Below are 21,946 nucleotides of genomic sequence, written 5' to 3'. Positions count from 1 at the left end.
CACACACCCAAAAATATCCATATGCATACATTATTACGAGCTTCACTCAAAACGATCTATTACTCATTTAGTTCAAATATACCTTCATACAGGTACTTATTTCGGCTAGTAATACCATAACTGCTCGATGAAGTAGAATACTAAGTGACTTACGTAACCCATATGGGTATGATTATAGTTGCGACCTCACTTATCCTCTTTGTGGGGGGGGGGGTTATTTGATGGGGGTTAGTTGTACTTATAGCAGTTCCATTATCCTAATTTAGAGTTCCTTAAGTGCGTGTATTCTGAAATGTTTGCAGGATATAGCAGTTTCTTGTTTAATATTCAATAATTTTTCTCCGTCTTTAAACCTAGTTATCTCAAGTTTTTCTGATAAGCATAATAGACATGGTGAGTTCAATGAGTGGCAAGTATTGGCCCTTCTAATAATATTCCATTCTATACTAGGTGTTTTATTTTCTCTAACTAATTTCCAGTAATATAACGATAAGGAAGTGTCCTTTTCATATGTTTGATTATTCATCGAGCGTGTATGTCCATAGAATCTATTTTTGAAAGTCATTTGGGTACTCCCTATGTAGAATCTTTCGTCCCTTGGGTTCTCCACCGGGAATATCCTTGCTTGGTATACCACCGATGAGGTCAGACATTCATTTTTTATTGGGCATTCCTCAGGTTTTTTACAGTTACATTTATTCACCGCAGTGTTTGCACTAGTATTCTCCCCTTCTCTATTAGTCGTCTTTAAAATTCTTCCATTATGCTTTTTTATAATCCTTTCCAAATTATCACTACAGCTATAACTTAATTTTAATGTATTTTTAAATATTTTATGTAATATATTATTTGGTGGGAAATGCTTATTAATAAGTTGTAAAAATTTTGCACCAAGTTTTGTTTTCAACATAATGTTAAAGGGGGGTGTGAACCAAATAATTTTCCTACCACGATTTCTGGATCCATTTGTGCTAGTGTTATTTACTTTATATTTTATCTCTATGTCCTTATATCCACTATTTTTAAGTGCTGTATGATAAATAGCTTTGCAATCATTGAAAGTTACTTCATTAGATGAATAAGTAACAATTCTTCTTGTTTGTATATATATACTTCATTAGATGAATAAGTAACAATTCATCTTGTTTGTATATATATACTTCATTAGATGAATAAGTAACAATTCATCTTGTTTGTATATATATACTTCATTAGATGAATAAGTAACAATTCATCTTGTTTGTATATATATACTTCATTAGATGAATAAGTAACAATTCATCTTGTTTGTATATATATACTTCATTAGATGAATAAGTAACAATTCATCTTGTTTGTATATATATACTTCATTAGATGAATAAGTAACAATTCATCTTGTTTGTATATATATACTTCATTAGATGAATAAGTAACAATTCATCTTGTTTGTATATATATACTTCATTAGATGAATAAGTAACAATTCATCTTGTTTGTATATATATACTTCATTAGATGAATAAGTAACAATTCATCTTGTTTGTATATATATATATATATATATATATATATATATATATATATATGCACCCGTCTATAGTCGGGTAGCATAATATTGCATATACGAAGAAGTTACCACGCTACATAAGTAAAGAAAAATACTATTATTTGTCTCTGTATGTCTGTAATGTGTGTGTGTATATATGCACGGGTGTAGATAAATGTAGACATTTATAAGTGTATTGATACACGCATATAGGTACATGTAGGGTTTAGATAACTTTCGGGTTTATATTTATTCACATTTTGTTGGTTTATTTGTTTTAATTTAATTTTATTTTTATTCTTATTTATTTATTTTTTTATTTTTTATTATATTATTTATTTATTTTTTTATTTATTTATTTATTTATGTATTTTATTTATTTATTTTTTATTTACCTTAATGTAACTTTTACTTTATCTTCTACGTAGTTTCAGAATCATTGTCTAGTTTCAGTAAATAAAATAAAGAGCGTTCAGCATGGATTCGCTTTTGAATATATGGATTAATGTGTGTATGTGTGTGTTGGCAGTGTCTGTGTATGGATGTGTTATGTGTGTGTTGCGTGTATGTGTGGGTGGAGGTAGATTAAAAAGGCACCGGTCAGTACTTGGTTGACCATAGCTAAGGTTATTAATTTACAGACTCTAAGACAAGAAAACTAAACTCTCAAGTACCCTATGCCATAAAAAGCCAAAAGTTAGGTTAGATGGGGGAAGGGGAAAAGAAAAAAGATGTTTATCATCTTCAAAGACCTCACTCATCCTTTTACCGTTTTTGTTTTTTTGACTCCCACCCAGGTTGTATTTTTAACTTGATAAACGAAATAGAAAAATGTATTTGGTGGAAATGTCACTTTTGAAGGTAATTCTTGGCCTGAAGACGTAATCCCCCAACGTGGGTGATTACAGAAACATGTATGCACATATGTAGCCATTAATGTTTGTATAAATAAAATTAATATATATATATATATATATATATATATATATATATATATATATACACACACACTCACGATTAATTCCTAAACTAATTAACCAATCCTTATCAATTTATTAACAGTTGTAAGACTTAAGGGAGTTCAAAAGATGATTTACGTTTATTTTAATTTTGTTTAATGTATTACAAATTCCATTATTATTAATGCAAATAGACAATAACAACACATTTGTGAGTTCATAATAAAAAAAATAATAAGACATTCATGAAATACAATGTACATTAAAACATGTAGGCCCTGGGTTCGGTATACCTCACTGAAATAAAAGTGTGGGGAGATTCTTTCAAAACCAGAAATATATAATAGACGACGAACAGCATATGAAAATAACGGAAAACACGACACGCAATGATATTTTCGAAATTAAATTTTATTATAAAACAATGAACTAACTATGGTAGGAGAGGAATAATGTAAATAAGTGAAAAAAAAAAAAAAAAAAAAAAATTTATGAAGACGGGGAGGAGCATTTTGTCTACTATTCGAAGATGCCAACGAGAAATATATCAAAACAAAAAGTGTATCTTTAGTGCAAACAAATGATGGCAAAATGAATTCAATGTACAATATACGAGAGAGGGAAATATTCACGGAGATGACTTACTGAGTTTATTTTTTTATTTTTTTAAATCTTTTCTTTTTGTTCCAAGCGGTTGGTCAAAATGTCTCCTATCTCGACAGCATCGCTGCCTGTCGATGGGGTGGAAATTTTGCACATCCGTCTGGCAGCATGTCCAGCGGTGACTGTTGTACCAAAAGGGCCTCTTTTTCTTTGTTTCTCTCTCTCTCTTCTCAGTATCTTTTTTAGTCCCTTTCTTTCCTTTATTCTTCGTTGCCTAGCAACGCGCACGGGTCGATGGGTTTCTGGTGAAATGACCCAGTCATCTCACTAGCTTCCGTGTCAAAAGGCTTTTCTCACCTCTCTCTCATATACTCACTGCCTCTTTCTCTCTCTTTTTAGGTTTAGCCTCTCCCTCTTTTTTCCTATACTTTCTTTTTCTCTCTCTCTCTTGAAACTATGTTCATTTGCATCGGTGATAAGATAAAATAAAATAACAAAAAACGATACATTTCTCGTTGGCCCGAAATTAAATATTTCGATTTTTAATTAATTACATAATCCAAGTCATGGATTACGTCACAAATGCAACACGAAATAATAAGGGGGGGGGTTAAATTCAATTGTAGGAATTTAACTGAAATGTTGTAAAATTTTAATAGTGCTTGCAAACACTAAAAGGTTTTTTGCTTGTTTAATAAGTGTATCGACAGAAACTTTCATTTGATTCAAATATATCAGAATTGTACTGCATCTGATTGATAGTCATCAGACAAGAATTAAGCAGGATTCTTTAATTTGAGATGTTTTTGAAATAAAAATTATGCAATAGATTATAAATAGATTACTCAGAATTGTTTCAACATTAAACTTAATTATACTACCAGCATGCATGAGTGATTGTCTTCACTGTTTCAACTTAAAATAGTTAAAAACTATTTTTCTTACAAAAACCAATTTTTTTTTACAAAAAAAAAAAAAAAAAAAAGAAAAAAAAAAAATTAAAATGTAAATAGGTTACAAATGTTTAGCAAAATAATTTCATCTTTAATCTTGTGTGGGATTTGGCTTAAATATTTGGAGACTCATTTTTATATTATAATGCCCTTTTTGTGTAACAATGATTAAATTACTGATTAAAATTGATTATAAATTTTTATTCATATATTGTTTATTTCGTGAATACAAAACAAAAATTGAATCTTTTTTTTTACCATTCTAAAGTTTTATTATATATAAGTATTCTTCACACACATGCAATATATATAAAAAAACCGAGATCAGCTTGCTTGGTCAATGAAACTGTTCATCTGATTTTTGACTTCAGTTTCAAAAATTCTGCATGTGCATAGATATTTTAAGCTTTTCATAGTTTTAGTATATTTATTTCCAGCATTACATGATCATTCCACTTAGCTCAGTTGCTAGCATAACAGACTGATAATTCTGAGATTTTAGATTCGCTGCTAACTTGGCTTTATTAATTTTTAAAATGTTCATTATTTGTTCAGTTTTAAACAAATAAAAACAAAACCATAAATGCCTTTTTTTTTTTTTTTTTTTTTACATTGGCATTTTACAAATCATCCTTTGTATTTCATTGTTTTTACTTACATTTCTACATAGAATTCTTTATAAAAAAACAAACAAAACGAATATACATAAATAAAACTGAAAAAACTGAACACACACACGCACAATTAACAATTTCTGGTTAAAAAAATTTGCTAGATTGAAAAGAGAACTATTATTTTTGAAGGTTACAATCACATAAATTTGACATTTTTAATACCTTTTTTTATTCCTGTCACTAACATTTTTTCTAATTTCACATGATGAGCAACCATTTTTCGTTTGTAGATTGTTTTGAGAAATTTTTTTTTTCACTAACAATTATTTTTTCTATTACTTTTCAAAAGACATTCCTTCCTTCCAATAGGTTTAACATTTGTTCTACAATTTAAATATTAGGAAATGTTCACTAATCTAGGGAAAGGGCAATTGATACAAATCTAGAATTTGCTATTAAAAAAAAAAAAAAAAAAAAACGCTTTTAGCATCCCAAATTGTTTAAAACTTTATTTGTATTTTTTATTGCAATTAAAGATGTAATGACAGGCTTACAAATAAAGATTTAATATCATTTTTTGTTTATTTGAATTTGATTTTGCTAACTTTAAACCATATCATCTTAGATTTAACATTTGTTTTACAATTTTATTCATAGAAAAAGGTCACAGATCTAGGGAGGAGCGACTGATAGATATTAAAAATATGTTCAAAACAAAAAACTTTGGTACTTATACAGTTTATGGACAATGTAGACGTAATAACATTTAGAAAGCCTTTCTTAAAAGAAGTGAGGGATGCTTTGTAACTTCTGAACTGTACTTGTTTGCAGGATAATCAAGTTTAATACTGCAACGACTCAGAGTAATCTATCAATTTATGTTTTTTCATTTTAATATCCTTTCGCAAAAATCATTTTATGTAAAATAAGACAAACTGTAGTTTAGTATTTTAATAAAAATTAGGCTCCTTCTATGGAATCGGACAATTATGCTTTTCAATGACAGCACCAGTAAAAACTTACATATTTTTGTAAAAAGACACTAGCCAATATTTTTTTTTTTATTACTTTTACAAATTTTGAAACTGGAACTAGCAAACCAGAAAGACAGTTTCATCGTAACAAGCAAGCATACTGATAGGAGTTCATATATATATATGAGAGAGAATTTTCAATCAATAGATTGCCGTTCAAAGAAAAAAAAAAAAAAAAAATTATTCAAGTATTCAAGAGAAATGTTTTAAGTAAAATAGCTACAATATACAAAGCAATTCAAAACCTGAGCTAGCAGATTGGTTTTGGCTTTAAATATTTACCAAAAAAGTTTTAATTATAATAACATAAGTTTCATTTTCAGAAAAGATGATCTCAATGCCAATTAAATAGTTTCTAAACTCTAAAGAAAAATTCAAATTGTTATTATAGGTTTTAAAACATGAAGATCTATCGAAAGCTTACATGACAGAAAAATGAATAAAAATTTAGATGCAAGAAAGTATCTAAAAGAAAATGCAAAAGAGATGGTTAATTCTTGTAACTCACAATATCTGGTTTGTTGATATCCAATGTGTCCCAACGAAAACCATCAGGAAGAGAATAAGATTCTTGACGGATATCTTCGGGGAGTTTGTCAGTTTCAATGCATTCATTCACGTTTTCATCTATTTTCTCAGCTGAAAATTAGATTTATTATTTTATTTTACAAATTTATAACATTTAAAGGAGACATGAAAGATGAGAATTCTAGACATTTGTAACTTAGTTACTGTTTTTAAACAGCAAAGAATATTTAATAGGGAATGTATATTACTTAAGCGCTTTGAAATTGTTTATGAATTTAAAAATAGAACAGATAAAAGATTTCTTCAAACTGAAACTTACAGAGCTTAGGGACGGGCTGGGTTTCCCAAAACTGATACCGTTTTTTGTTAGCTTCCTCCAAACTTTTGGGTGCACCTTGAGGCATTGATAGTAATTCCATCGCCCACTGAATCTTCTGAAGACCAGCAACTATAGATTGATGCTAAATATAAATAAAAAGATTAGTTAGAGGAGGCAAAAAAAAAAAAAAAAAGAAAGAAAAAAGTACAAAAACTTACTTGAAAGTTACACAAGATATATTAGGGGTTCCCAACCAGTAGGTTGCGACGCATTGATAGTAGAGAGTGTAGCTTGTTATTAGTAGCTTCGGATAACATTAAGTTTATTTCATCAATTAAATTTAAACTCTTACATTTTTTGTTTAAGTGCAAAGCAAAACGTGTACCATGATAGCTCAAGAGATAAGGTGTATGCATGCTTGCCTGTGAGCAAATATGTATACCTGTTTGAAACTGTATGTGTGTACCAATTAATAGCAAGTATGTGTGTGCTTACTGTGGACACATCAATCACATGTCCATTGCTGATTGGTGGATGGTGAATCACACTATTAGCAATGCTACCTCCCAATACTTACCCCATCATTACACGTTCTGCACCTACCACAGTCAAATAGTCAGTGTAAGTTTGCCAAAGCGTGTATTACCCAACTGTTTTATTTAATTCTAATAAGGAGATAAGTAAACAGTAGGTGTTGTACCTGGCAAACATGCTGTTGTGATATTGATTGGAAACATGTTCTAAGTTTCTTGTAAATTTTCTTTTTTAAATTGAATATATTAATATATATTATATAATTTATATTTATTAATATCATTTATTAAAAATGTATTTTCCGAGTACTTCAATTTTGTTTGTCTTATCTAAGGAGTACATACGAAACGAGTTTAACAAAGGTGTTATTACATTTACAGATTTTAATCCATTACTAAATGGCGCCGATTCTCAGAATCTATGTCAACATTAGCTTGTCCACTGCTCGCTAATGGCGCTAAAGAGAAACTAATATAATTTGTGTCATGCTGTCTTCAGCAAAGAGTCAATGAAACCATTAGAACTCAAGTGTCATATCAAGAGAGAATATTCAGAACATGCAAAGAAAGAACAGAGTGCAGCCGTAGAGGAAGCATAAGAGATTGCATTTGAAATTGTTAAAAAACACACACACAATTGGAGGAACACTTAAACCTTGCATGATGAAAGCTATAGATCTTATTCTTGGTGAAACAAGGACAAAGATGTAGCAATTATCCCTGCCAAATAACATTATACAGATGCATATTTCTAAAATGTCTATGAAGAAGCAGATTTTGACTGAAATCAAGGGTTTCTCTCTTTTCATCTCAGCAAGTCAACAGATGCAAGTTCATGTTCTCAGAGGCTTTTCTTTTGTGAGATACATTAATTTAGGTGACAAAGTCTTATTCTGCAGTGCACTTGAAACCATAAACGTTGAGGTCATGGAAAAAGTTTCAATTTTTTTCCAAAACAAAGATTTTCAATGAGGAAATGTGTGAGATTTGTCTACATGAGGCACCAGCTATGCTAGGATCAAAATCAGAATTCCAGTCAAGAGTGAAAATCTAGCACCTCAAGCAAAAGGCATCCACTGCATGATTCACCGATATTCTCTCACCAATAAGACTTTCCCTGCCTCTTTACAGAAAGTGATTGAATCTATAATCAAAATTGTAAATTATGTGAAGATTACAGCACTCAACATTTGCCTATTCAAAGAACTATGCAAATACATGAATGCTGATCATAAAGTCCTTTTCTACACCATAGTACATTAGGTGTCGAAAGAAAACACTAATAATGGTGTCTTCAAAATGAAAGATGGAATAAAGCTATATCTGGAGACTCAAAAGAAAACATCTTACAGTTCACTTTGAAGATGAAGCATGGAATAAAAAGGTCGCATACCTAGCCAACATTTTTAATCAGCTAAACAAGCTCAATTTGAAAATTCAAGGAATAGTGGCAGACCCGTTGTGTTAATTGGACGTGACTGCTCATATTCCTGGCGAGGGGACGGTATTTCCTTACTGACGTGTTGAGAGAAGGGTGGGTGGAGAGAAGATGAGAGAGGAAAACCTTTCCTTTTTTTTGCTTCAATAAATGTAAAGGTCGCTTTTTATTATTTTCTTTTCTTTCTCTTCTGCGACCAGGCGGTCAGGGTTCGGCAGGCCATTACTGGAGCCCCCCCCCCTCTCCGAACAAAGGCGCAGCCGCTGATTGGGTGGCCGCCACTTGTGGACATATTTGGAGAGATAGGGGGAGCAGGGGCACAGTTAACCGATATTGATAAAAGGAGGTGAGGAAGGGATGAGATAGACTCTTTGCCACGCACCTTGGCGATACACATGTCTCTGTGAGCTGATCTTTCCCCGCATACTGACGATAGAAAAAAATGAAGTACTTGGTTAAAGAAAGAAAACCGCCAGCCCCGTTTGCATGACTCGGCCAGTTGTGTAACTATTATTTGTAAAGTCGAAAGCAATAATTATTCTATGTTAAGAAAAGCCAATTAAGCTTTGGCTCTTTTTCTTTTGTTTGAAAATGCCGTTGGTGAATGCAGTATATTCTTCAGGCAGCCCAGTGACAGTTTGGAAGCTGATTCAAAGGCGGAAACAGTGAGCGGATGACGGCGATGAATTTGACCACTAGACGAAAACATGGGTAATGCCATAGGTATCGGTATCAGTTGCATCTGAACTGCCCTGAGCTATCACAAGAACAGGAGGCTTTAGTAAGAAACCCATCAGACACCTCACTAGTTGGGTTGAATAGCATTTCAAACCTATGATTTTAAGAAATGTTCTTTTTGTGAATTTTTGATAATAACCAAGTACAGAATTTAATTTTTTTTGTTTTTAATTTAAGAGGTTTCTTTCCCTGTCCTTGACAGAAAATAAAATAAGCTGCTAATAATAACCCCTAAGTAGGGATCACATAGGTTTCAATCTTTTAGGTAAGGGGTCACAAGTACCAAAACATTGGGAACCCCTGATCTACACATTACCTGAAATACTTGAAAATTTTTATTTTTCCAAAGTTTCACCTAATTACGATAACTTAGAGACTTGCTAAAAATTATTCACAAAACCCCTGCCTTCCATTTTAAAAACTAAATAAAAATTCATAGTTTTATAAGAAAAAGAAAAAAAAATTTAAGGAAAGAATGAGAGGCATAGGTTAGAATTAAATGCTAAATAAGGTTTGTTAAGAAAAAAGATGACAAAGAAGTTATATATATATATATATATATATATATATATACGTGGCTTAACTGAGGAAAAATACATTTCACATGTACATCAGAAATGGCAGAATTCTTTTTTCTTACAAAAATCAAGATAAGCTTGCTATTATTATAAAATCATCATATTGAAGAAAACAGGATATGCCCTTCAGAGTTAACTAGGGTTCTTTCTGATCTTGACTGGTCTTGATTCAATTCTTGTTCTTAAATGCTGTACTCTTGAACTTTATTCTCTCAAAATTATTTAATTTGTTTATCAAAATCATGTTTTCCTTCTTGTTGGAAAGAGTCCGCTGTTGCCCCTATCTTTAAAAAAATGCTGGTGATCAATCTGATCCAACTAAGTATCATCCTGTTAGTCTCCTTCTCTATTATTAACAAAATTTTTGAAAGGTTGGTCAACAGCAAGCTTGATGATTTTCTTAAAAATCTGGGCCTTTGTGGTTTTCATTCTGATTGTTTAACTGTTATAACCGAGCGAATATGTAGGTTTATCGATAATTCAAGAGATGTTAGGGTTATTAGACTTGACATTTTGAAGTGTGGTATTCTGTTTTTTACGTAACCTTCAGGGTTATGGTATTGGTGAGAAGATTCTTGACATCATTAGGTCTTTTCTTTCTGGTCAAAGATTGCAATTAACTCTGGATGGTATCTCTTCATTCTCTTTTCCTATCAATGTTGATATTCCTTAAGTCTGTATTCTAGGCTCAACTGCTTCTTCTGTATCAATGATCTTCCAGAGAATATTGAGAAAATTATGCATGCTGAGGATACCACTCTGAAATCTCTTGATCTTTCTTTCTCCTCAAATCTTTATATATTAGATCCATTGCTTTTTCTGCTTCTTGTAAAGTGGATTTCTTCATTCTAAACATCCGTCTCACACCTGAAGCTATTCTACAAATATACTACCAGACATGTATGGGGGTCATATTTGGGGTTGGTGAATTTGTCCCATTTGAAAGTTCTTGATAAGGTTAAAAAATGTATCTGCAATTTAATTGAATCCACCCTATCTTCTCTGCAATAAATGTGATGGTGCTAGTGTTAGAATTGTCTGATCTATTCCCGGTTTCTTTTGTTCTTGCCTGTTTGTCTAGTGATCATCAATTCACCGTTTTGATATCTCATTGTAATCCAGCAACTTTTGCTGTCTTTGACATAATTATCTTTCATTTTATTCTTGTTAGCTCTCTACATTAAGTGGCTTCTCACCTTGTCTGCAGTGATTTCTATAATAATGATAATAAAAAAGTTTGCAGGAGTCTTCGTTTATTTTCCTAAAATTGCTGAATTTACAAAAATTACTTGATTATTTCTCCCAGGATAATTAATGAAATTTAACATTAGAACTTTTCTTTTTTCAATATGCTAACATTTTTTAAGTTACTATTTATTTAAATCTGTCACAAAAACTGATATTTCAATTCATTTTATTTTTTATCAACTTCCTCTATACTTTTCTATGCATGTGTATAATAGGGAGTGAGAAAAAGAGAGGGGGACGAATAATGTGTACACATGGCTTTAATGTATACCAATGGCAGTATTTGCTTAATTTTCTCCCTACTGACTACATGGAAATAAAAAGCAGAGAAAAACAACAATGAAAGAATGAGTGAGTAGGTGTTGGATAGATTTCTTTATAATGTACCGGGGCTGTTTCATTTTGCTTAAGGAGGCTGAAATTCCACAAAAGATATCCAGTAGAAAATTGTGAAAAACATTGGAGATTCTATATGAACAATGATGTCAGACAGTTTTGAATTCCGAGATACTGGGAACATCATATTGGATTACCTTTCGTTTTTCACTACTTTTTAGCACTGCAATAACTACCTTCCATTAATGTAAACAGCCACAAACATGAACTAACAAAACCATTTCAATATTTTTTTTTTTTTTCACAAGATCGCTACCCTATAAAAATGTAATGAGTACTGAGCACTCACTTTAAAAACAATTACCATTAACTTGATATATATAGCCGAATGGTTTCTCTATTAATAGAGGATAAAATTAAGGTTAGTTTTCTTACTGTTTTAATTAAAAAGAGAGGAGGGGTACTGGCAAGTTCACATATATAAAATCAATGGTTTCTTAATTTTGCCGCAGGAAAATTAGAGGAATTATTTATTTTGGAAATTTTTTTTTGCTTTTCTACACTTTTGGGTGGAGTGGGAATTCATAATACAGTTATCACTTCACAACTTTATACAAAAAAAGTACAGCTATAAAATAGCTGAGTTTTGTAAAGTAAAATTAACAATAAACTTCAACCAACAATCCACACAATACAAATCAAACTTTTTTTACTCGAGGAAGAAAACATTATATTCTGAAACAATATGGTTTTTCATACTTATTTTATTGTAGAAAATCAAATTTTTTTAATAAAGAAATTCCTTTTTTGCAGATACTTTTATATTCTACTATAACAGTAGGACCTATGCCCCATTAGTACATAATATATATATATACATACACTAATAGACCACTCGTAAAATATGTTTAAATATATTTTAATATACATATAGATTTCATATTTATTATTATACAGCTTTTCAATGTCCATTTTCAAGGCCTTCTCCAGATAAAATTCAAGTTTTACAGAGAAAATTTGATATATAAAGATTGATATTTCAAGTTTTACAGAGAAAATTTGATATATAAAGATTGATATAATAAACCAAAACACTAGTAATATTTTAATTAATATTTAAAAAATGTTTATATAAATGTTTATTTTTACTTTAAATTTCACTTTGGCTACATCCATAAAGTATATGGATAACATTGGGTAGTTTCGTGATAAAGAAATGTACACTTGTATCGACCATACCAGAAATAATATGCACTTGCAGAAGAATGTATTTAGTTTCGAGTTTATTTTAATATTTAAGAAATTTTAATAGTATTTATTTTGATTCCACTTTTAATATTTTGATACAAATTTTTATTGATTATAATATGATTTTTAAAACCCTATTCAAGACATTTCTCATATTTCTAAGGCTTTTTCAAGAGAAACCACAAAATTCAAGGCCTGTTATAGAGTTAATTCATTATTGATTATTATATTGTACCCAATATATAAGTGATTTCAAACTTAAAAAAAAAAATTGTTTAATCTATTTTTGACCCATAGCAAGTAAGACCAAGTTGAATTTGTTCCACAGGTTCAAATCCCCTATATATCAAGTTTCAAGTCTGTAAACCAAAAATTGACAGGAGTTTGGTAGAGACTGTTCTTCAAACAGACTGTCACTTTATATATATATATATATGATACACGAGGGATGTTCCAAAAGTAATCCCTCCTAGTTTGTTTTTTTTTTTTTTGTTTTTTTTTTTAATTCCATCTGAATAGAGTAGAGGGAATTGCAAATTACATTATGATGACTGAACTTATGCATTCGTGACCTGAAAGTTTCATCTCTGTTGTAGATACTGAATATGAGATTAAGAAAGCAACTCCCGTCTTCAATGTATGTCAGAAGCAGAGAGGTGTCATTGAATTCCTGACAAAAATGTATTGAGAATGGTGGTGACTATCTAGAAAAATAAATTCTGAAGCAGAAAAGGGTACTTGTTTTAATGGTACGACTCCTGTCTTCATAACTCTTTTACGTTTTGAGTTTTTTTTTGTTTTGTTTTTTTGTTTTTTTAAATAAAAGGCTTTACTTTTGGAACAATCCATAATGGGTCTTGTTAAAATCTTTAGATTTAGGAAAAGTTGAAAGAAAATATTTGCTATCATTGTACCATTATTTGATATTAGTAACATTTGCTGCAAATGTTAGTTAAAAGTTTTATTTTTCTTCTCACGTAAATATTGTAAGCATGTGTGCACAAGTTTCAGAGCTCACCTTTGAGTCTTCTGGTTGACCATCTTTGCTTACAGCTTGGTCGTCTGGATCAAGAGGGACCTGATTCTTTGATTCTGTACCTTCTGAATCTGCTTCAATACCCGACTGGGATTGATCACTTTTCCCCTCTACTCGGGGAAGTCGATGTTCTTTTTCATCAGTCAATACTTGACTATCAGAATCTCCGCTTGATCTTTCGATATCTTTCTGCTTCCGCTTCTTCTTCTTACTCTTTTTACGAGCAGCAGCTTCAGCACTAGAAATAAGAGAATTAATCATTAATACAACAAAAAAACAATCTGCTTGAGAGTCCTAGAAATCAAGTGAATGTTGAAATTAAATAAGTGGTCAACTACATTAAGTATAAACATTTCAATCAGAATCTATTCTTTAAAACATTTCACCTTCAGAAAACAAACTTGAATACCATAAAAGAATAAAAACTTTTAGACTAAATTCTTGACCTTTTGTAAGGCATTTTGAAAGCCATGAATCGGGAGACTTAAGGCTGCTGCTTTCTAACAACTTTGTCATATTTCCATTCAGTGCAGCAATCAAACCACAGACAGAAATGATTATTTCTGAACTTTGGCAGATGATATGACAGAGGTAAAATCAACATAATAGCATTCATATTGGGTGGGTGAAGCCAGCTCCAAATGAGTTCATTGTGTTATGCGCTAATCGACAGCAGAGTCGTCTGAATTTTCTATCTTTATTAGTCCGTTAGCAATAGACGGAGGCTACCTAACTAATTAAGGAATGCATAAAACTTAGGAACATCATGATAGACAATATAGAACTCCAAAAATGTGACAGTGATACATGTTTATTCACACAATTCTGAGACAGCACATTCAGAACTACAGAACACAATGCAAAATGAGATTGCCGGTATGGCAAACACTAGTGTTAGCATGCAATGGATCTAATGTAAATGTATATAGTCGCAGGATGATATTTAAGCACTGCGGTGAGGCAAAAACCATGAAATAATCTGTAGGCAATAGATGCAACTGTCACAACAGATTTAATCTCAACAAGTACAGAAGGAACAGGATTGTGGTAGGGAATATATAGTATATATTCGATGGCATGACACTGTAGATGCTCAAGAGAATCAGAGAACACCCTGACAACTCTGGCAAACACTAGGGACCTGCATTCCAAACAAGGAAGAATCATTGCCTTGTAAAGCCTAGCCAGAAAATTCCATTCATGAAGAATTTGGTAGCTCAGAATATACATGTAAAGCTCCTTATTAACCTTGTTGGATATATAAGACAAGCAGTCGTTAAAACAGATTGCTAGATATTACTATTCCCAGATAGTTATGACATTTTGAAAATGACACAAACGAGTCTTGAAACTAAATCCCATGGATAGGGACAGAAGAGAAGCATCTAGAGAACAATAGCACAACTGTTTTTGCTGGTTTGAACAGCATGATGTCCCAGCCCCTTGCCCACTCAGATGCAAAAAAACAAGCAACTGATGTTCTGTTAGGGTCTGGGTGTGACACAGCAATTTTTGTGCCATCGGCATAAGAGCTTGAGAACAGTCAAGTTGTGTGAGCACATCAAATAAAGAGCCAGCAATCAAAGTTCCCTGCAGACGCAAGAAAAGAACCTGCCTTGGATGCCAAATAAAGGCTCAAGTGAGGAACGGTTCCAAATGCATTGGTAAGATCCAAAATTGACGAAATTGTGCACCATTTAGTCTCACGTTCCGAGGCCAAGTGGTGATAAAGACAGGTAGCTTGTTTTGTGGTAAAGTGCAATTTTAGAAAACTAAATTGAGACTGATGAGCTTATTTTCTATATGTGAAGTAAAGCAGTCATTTGCAATGTGCTCCATGACCTTGCCAAGACAAGAGGTCAGAGAAATTCGATGATAGCTAGATAACTTCGATCTGTCACCTTTCTTGTCGACCAGAACCAGGGTGAAAATCTTCCATAGAAGAGGCATGCGACCAAATAAAAATGACAGGTTAAACAGATAAGCCAGGGGTTTCGATAATGAGAGCACATCAATTGAACAGAATATTGGGAATATTATTCAGCTCCATACTCTTTCCAATGCTAAATTTGTTCAGTTTTGCAAAAACAATATCTAGTGTGAACCGAATATCAGTAAGTAAGAGCACACTTTACTTCATTTCTAATGATGAACAAAAATATTGAATCAAGTCACCATCTCTAGCTCTGTCTTCACTGTTCTAATCCAAATCTTTAGTTGGTCGTCTCTGTACCACCTCCAGCTTGCAGGTGATATTGGAGCCTACTAACTTGCATATGAAATTTTCACATCGTTGAAGAATTTGACCAAATCCACAAAATCACCTTTTAAAAGAAATCTGTGATGCTAGATGCTAGTGGTGTTGCATCTTACATAGACAATGCAATTTAACATTTGGTTGGAAAGGAGGGATGCTTCGAAGGCAGTAGATGTTAAGAATATAGAGTGCATAAAGATCTTTGCACAGGGGTTAACTGTACACCAGTATCGTGTATATCAGTGCTTAGCATATTTTAAATTTTGGTAAGTTTCATCTTTTTTTAGAGATAATTTACTCTAGAGCCAGCAGAAAGCTGATATGGGTTGCAATTTTATTCATAATCTACCTTTTAGAGGTTGAGCCAATATACTTGAACTGTTAGATTTCCTTAATAGGGATGCAGTTGAGAATGTTGGAAAGTTGTGCGTGTGTGTGATAGGTCTTTGTTTTAGAGGCATTGACTGTTTTATATAGATGGGATTTTAATGTAATGTCCATTTTAAGAGATTTTTTATTATTTACTAATCAGTCAATTCTTTAAAGGCTAATGAAATGAATAGCACATCAATTGAATATTATGAAGATCGAAAATTATGAATGGAACAAATAAAATTTGATGACTCATGAGGACGGGTTATAAGTTTATTTACTGACACTGATGCTATGATTTTGAATAGAACAGAATCCTATTAACACTTGATAAATGGTTACGGAGAGGAACTGAAAGAACAATTTAATATCCAAAAAATGTTTGATCAATTCAAATTAAAATATTTTGGAATTTTATAGTTCCACAATAAGTATTTGTGTGAGGTGAAAAGATTCCTCTTATATAATCATTTTATCAGCCGTGCTAAAAACTGAATATCACCAAAGTTAAAAAGTTGACATTAAAGAATCCAAAAAATGATTAAAATAATTGTTTCAAGTAATGGATACTTCTTTTGATACTAAAAGATAAAATAGCAACCCCACTAACATATTTGGACGTTTTAGCCATATCACATTGTATTCCCATCTATTTCTACACAATTCAAAATCAGTTTTTATTGATTTACTATTTAGAAAAAATTAGTTTGGTCTTTAATGTGCTATGAATAATTAAGATTCAATGCATTAGCTGTTGAAATGAAACTTGAAGAAAATTGCTTTTCCTTACTTTGCATTTTTACATCCCCCACCTCTCCAAGAGTTTTGATCTAATATTCATTGTTTTCATTTACCCCAAGATAACATTAGATTTTGTAAAGATGCTTCACTTGTTTGAAGCCTACATCTTGTTATACATTGTGCAAATCGGCTTCTCGACCAATAGCAAACAATGACAAATTTTCTAATTCTTAACAAACTTTGAAAAGATTAACAAATCTGGTATCATTATTTTGTAAAAATTGATGTACATCAAAATATTTTTAGATAGAAAAAAAAATGTTTATTTAGGATATCCAATTGAAGAGTAAATATAATCATAATGATATTCGAAAATGAAAACTATAAAAATAGTACACACACACATAACTATTTCATTTAATCACATAAATATACAAAGATAATTTTATGCATAAATTTTCAGTATTTACTTCAGTGCTCAATACATACAGAGGTAGATAGTAAGTTATGAAAATATATATGGCAATTAAGCTACACAGAATATTCCGTGTTTCATTCTTGTGAGAATTAGTCAGCCTAATGAAAAGCTTGATTTAAAAGATCAAGAGATAAAAGGTGTTTATTTCTTAATTTATGGAAAGTTATTAAAATCTAATATCAAATTATAATAATAAAAAAAGAAAAAAGAAAAAACCCTGCAAATTTCAATCATCTTTGGATGGAGTTGAAATAAAAAGAAATCCTTTTCCAAAGATCAATTATTGAATTATCATTTAAGATTTAAAATAAAAGCAAAAAACAATTGTGCTTATATTCAACTGTAACTACTTAGTTTGAAAGCTAGAGTGAATCATGTCAAACAAAATGGCAGTGACCTTCAGAAGATGTGACGAGTAAAATTGCAAGCTAACGGCAGGTCTGCTTTGGAATTAGTAACATCCATTAATGTCTACAAGTTAGTAGAGAGGGGAGTAAACACTAAATACAGGTATTCACTCTACTTTTCTGTAAGGAGACATGACTGCATAGTTTTGCAGACTTCACCCAAGGAACTTCTTTCTCCAAACAGCAAAGCCAATCATTAGAAATTATCAGTCCTTTTCCGATAGAAAACATGTTTAACCTTGACTTGCTTTCAATGTAGACAGACTCGTATTAAATCAAAACAAAGCTAACAAGACTAAAGTTTAAGACAAATTTTTTACATAACTGAAAAAAAAAACATTATATAAAATGGATCCACCATAACAAAAAATAGCAAATCTATAGTTTTCAAAGTCGCATGTATATCCTTATTAGAGGAGATGATGTTAGGTTTTTGCAGTGTGGTGTCAACATCCTTCATAAAGAGCCTGGTTTTTTCAATTGGTTAACAAATAGATGAATATAACATTTCAGTCGTCAATTTTCTAAGTGGAATAAGATTATATCTTTTTCAACAATTTATTCAAAAAATATTTTTATGTTGACGAAAATATTGAACATTTTATTCTAAAACAATACAAACATTAAATTGTGTTATTTTTAACGTTATTAGTCTTGTACAGTAAAAGTAATAAAAAAAAGCATTTTTCAATTTGGAATGATATTTTTATTTTTTTTTTAGAATTAAATGAAAAACATTCCATAATTTAAATAGAAATGCAACGTTTCATTGAAACTAAGCATACGACATGAAAATGGACTCAATATTACAGCTGCTTTACAATTACAAGGATGAAAACCTATTAATATTAAACAGAACTTTAAAATTACAATTGAAATACTGTTCATAACTTCACTAAAAGGGAAAGCGAAATAATTTTTCCTGTTTTATATATTACAAAAATTACTAGTTAAGATATGCCTTAATTTTAGAGTTGTCTCTCAATTGAAAACCACTTCCAAATATAAAGTAAAGATTTTTAACTTTGGAGAATGATGTTTCTAATCATCATTCAGTAGGAAAATCAAGAGTTTGAAAGAACTTGCCTCCTAACAAGGGTAGAATTAGACACGATAGTTTTTGTCCTTCAAAAAGGGCCACTCTGAATTGGGAATTTTTGAAAGTTTTATATAAAATAAACAGGTACTCAAATTGATCTTATGGATTTTCTATATATATAAAAAAAAGAACTAATCAAACTATTTTCTTAACGCATAACTCCTGAAGACACATTAGAAACTAAACAAGGTTTATGAAATATTCCTTAGTTTATAAATAGAAATTAAAGTTCAAAGGTCAATAAATTCAAATTTAATTTTGGAGAGCAAAGGTAAAAACAAATCTTTCTGCTAATTTAATGAAGTATAGAAAGTGGGTAAGAAGAGTCATCAAAATATTTCTCATTGCCTCAAATGCACAGAAACTCTTAAGTCAATTAAATTTTCATCAGAATTTGTTGTTTCGAAATGAGGATAATAATCCTGATTGTTTATATTCACAAAATTTGGACAGATGTAACCTTCGACCTTCAGGTTCAAGGATAATCACACTGTAATAAGTAGCAATACATAAGATTAGGTTTAAACCTACCAAAATATCTACATGGATCCATGGCATAACCATTAACTACATTGGTATATTAGTTTTAAGTCTTCCCATATTGAAGTTTAATTACTATTCCATTTTTTCACAACACCTGACAAAAAGGTCATTTCAATCTTAAACAATCTTTGTTTTGAATTAAATCAGAAAATCAACTTTTTGGCTATATAAACAAAACAATCTGTTTTTTGTAAATGGATTCAAAATACTTTTGCTTTTCTTTAAATAGTAATTAAGTAATAAAATTGGTACATCATATAGACAGTCTCAAACATAATGCGATAAAAAAAAAAAAAAAAAATGTATAGGTGACAAATATCATTAAATGTGGAATCATTTCAATTAATCTATTATGCATATAACCGGAAGAAAAAAAATGTTTGACATGTGTACATATAGGTGTATCAGAATTTTTGTAGGAATTCTTGACACCTCTAACACGAAACTGCAAATAAAATATAAAAATCTCGTAATTTCTCTTTTAAAAGTGGGGTATTTATTTTCTTTATGGATTATACTTCCAAAATAAACTATTAAAGTTGTTTTAAATGTAATAGATTTTTTTTTTTTTTTTTTTTTTTTTAAAACAGTAATGAAATTAATTGAATGTTACGAGTTCAGTATTTTTCAATTTTTAAACTTTAAAAATCTATCAAAACTTTTCTATTGGTTCTATTTTTACGATATTTTCGGGGTCAATGTAAAATTTTATGCTCTTTCCAATAAACCGAATATAATATTTTAGACAAACGTTTTTTTTTTTTTAATTAACGCCCCCCCCCCACCCCATTTTCAAATGTCTATTAAAAAGTAAATAATTCATGTACCAAAGTTTTATATATCACAAATTGAAGATAAAAGATCAATAAATAATATATTCAAATTTAAAACAAAAAAAATGTAAAGTCCGAAGTTTTAAACCTTTAAAAAAACAAAAAAAAAAACAAAAAAAAAAAACACGTTGTTTGTTTATTTATTTATTTTTTTAATGAAACCTTGGTCCTTGCTCCTTTAATTGAAAAAAAAAAATTAGGGCTTGAATTACATTTTTTGAGGAGTTATAAGCTTCGAAAGAGAGTGGGTGGAATTATTCAATAGTTTTCAAGAAATTTCTGACACTGCTAGTGTACATATGCTACAAGAATAGAGTATAATGTTTACAAAACACTTTTCTCAATAACTACACCTTGGAATTTTTTGAAATTTTGCAAAACATTAAACATGAGTAAAAAAGTAACATTTCCTAGGAAGACTCCAGTTGCCCCCCTAGGGGTGCCTTTTGAGTTAAAAATGATTAAAACTGACACTGTTGTGCTTATTAAAACTTTCTGAAAAATTGTAACTAACTGATTTCGATATAATTTTGTTTGTCTATACTTCACAATAACTCTTGGGTGTGCCGCAGGGGCTCTTTTAGGGCTAATAAAAACACTCCATTTTTGAGACTATTTTACCATATTTGTTCAAAATTTTCTGTGTATATCTATTTAACAGTTTTGCATCGTGCTGAACTCAAATTAAAATGTTAAGGCCTTGGGGACTTGTGGCCTAAATGGGAAGGGGGGGGATGGACTTAGTAATTTTTTTTTTTTTTTTTTTTTTTGCATGGTGCAGAACTCAAATTTACATATTTTAAGGCCTAAAACTGCACTGTTCATTTTCACTAGGATTTTACGTCCCCTAGGGACTTTTGAGGCTAAGGGGAAGGGGGCAAATGCTGAGCTTAGTCATTTTTTTATGCTTCGTCCACTGTGCACTCACGTGGGACCATGCATGCTTTATTTGTTTTTAAATTGTAATTAAAAGAAAGTGTTTATTATTTCATTTAATTCAATATGCGTGGAACTAAAATTTTTTTTAGCAAAAACTTAAAATGCAGGAATGCCCTTTTTACGTTTTTTTTTTGTTTGTTTGTTTTTCCCTAGAGTGATCTAGGTGTATCAGAATCTGCCATTAAAAACACCGTATATGAACTTAAATAAATGAACTTACTATCTTTCGAAGCTTATAACTACTTGAAAAGTGTAATTCAAACCGTAATTTTTTTTTTTTCAATTAAAAGGAGCAAAGACCAAATTTAAAAAAAAAGAAGAAAAAATTTAATAACAAATTACGCAATATTTGTTTTTTTTTTTTTTTTTAAAATCGGCTTTCTTTAAAAGATTTTAAAAAAATCAACGAAATCTTACTTAGTTCGATTATAAAAAATATATATAAATTCCAAAAAATCACTTACCTATAAAAAATTCTATTTAATGTGTACTTCCATTGTTAAGAATTTATCCATATTTATACTTATATTCCATGTTCTTTTTGAATAAAATACTTTTTTAAACAAAGATTAAAAAACGTAAAC

At 30.6% G+C, this 21,946-nt stretch overlaps 2 protein-coding genes across 6 annotated transcripts in view; one reads left to right on the top strand and one right to left on the bottom strand.

The window, feature by feature from the left end:
- LOC145291298 (calaxin-like) overlaps positions 1–21,946 on the top strand; it is a 174,636-nt gene that overhangs the window by 61,348 nt on the left and 91,342 nt on the right. The window lies entirely within an intron of this gene.
- Positions 1–21,946, bottom strand: part of LOC145291300 (glycylpeptide N-tetradecanoyltransferase 2-like) — a 46,884-nt gene that overhangs the window by 17,828 nt on the left and 7,110 nt on the right. The window contains exons 2-4 of the mRNA XM_080136986.1: positions 13,676–13,931; positions 6,539–6,680; positions 6,200–6,330 (exon numbers count right to left, since the gene is read on the bottom strand). Of these exons, the coding sequence (XP_079993112.1) occupies positions 6,200–6,330; positions 6,539–6,680; positions 13,676–13,931 (529 nt within the window). The remainder of the gene's footprint in view (positions 1–6,199; positions 6,331–6,538; positions 6,681–13,675; positions 13,932–21,946) is intronic.

The sequence above is a fragment of the Euprymna scolopes genome, chromosome 12, assembly GCF_053919585.1.
Source record: "Euprymna scolopes isolate OS-2025 chromosome 12, ASM5391958v1, whole genome shotgun sequence".
NCBI classification, from domain to species: domain Eukaryota; kingdom Metazoa; phylum Mollusca; class Cephalopoda; order Sepiida; family Sepiolidae; genus Euprymna; species Euprymna scolopes.
This window is presented reverse-complemented; position numbering and strand designations above follow the sequence as displayed.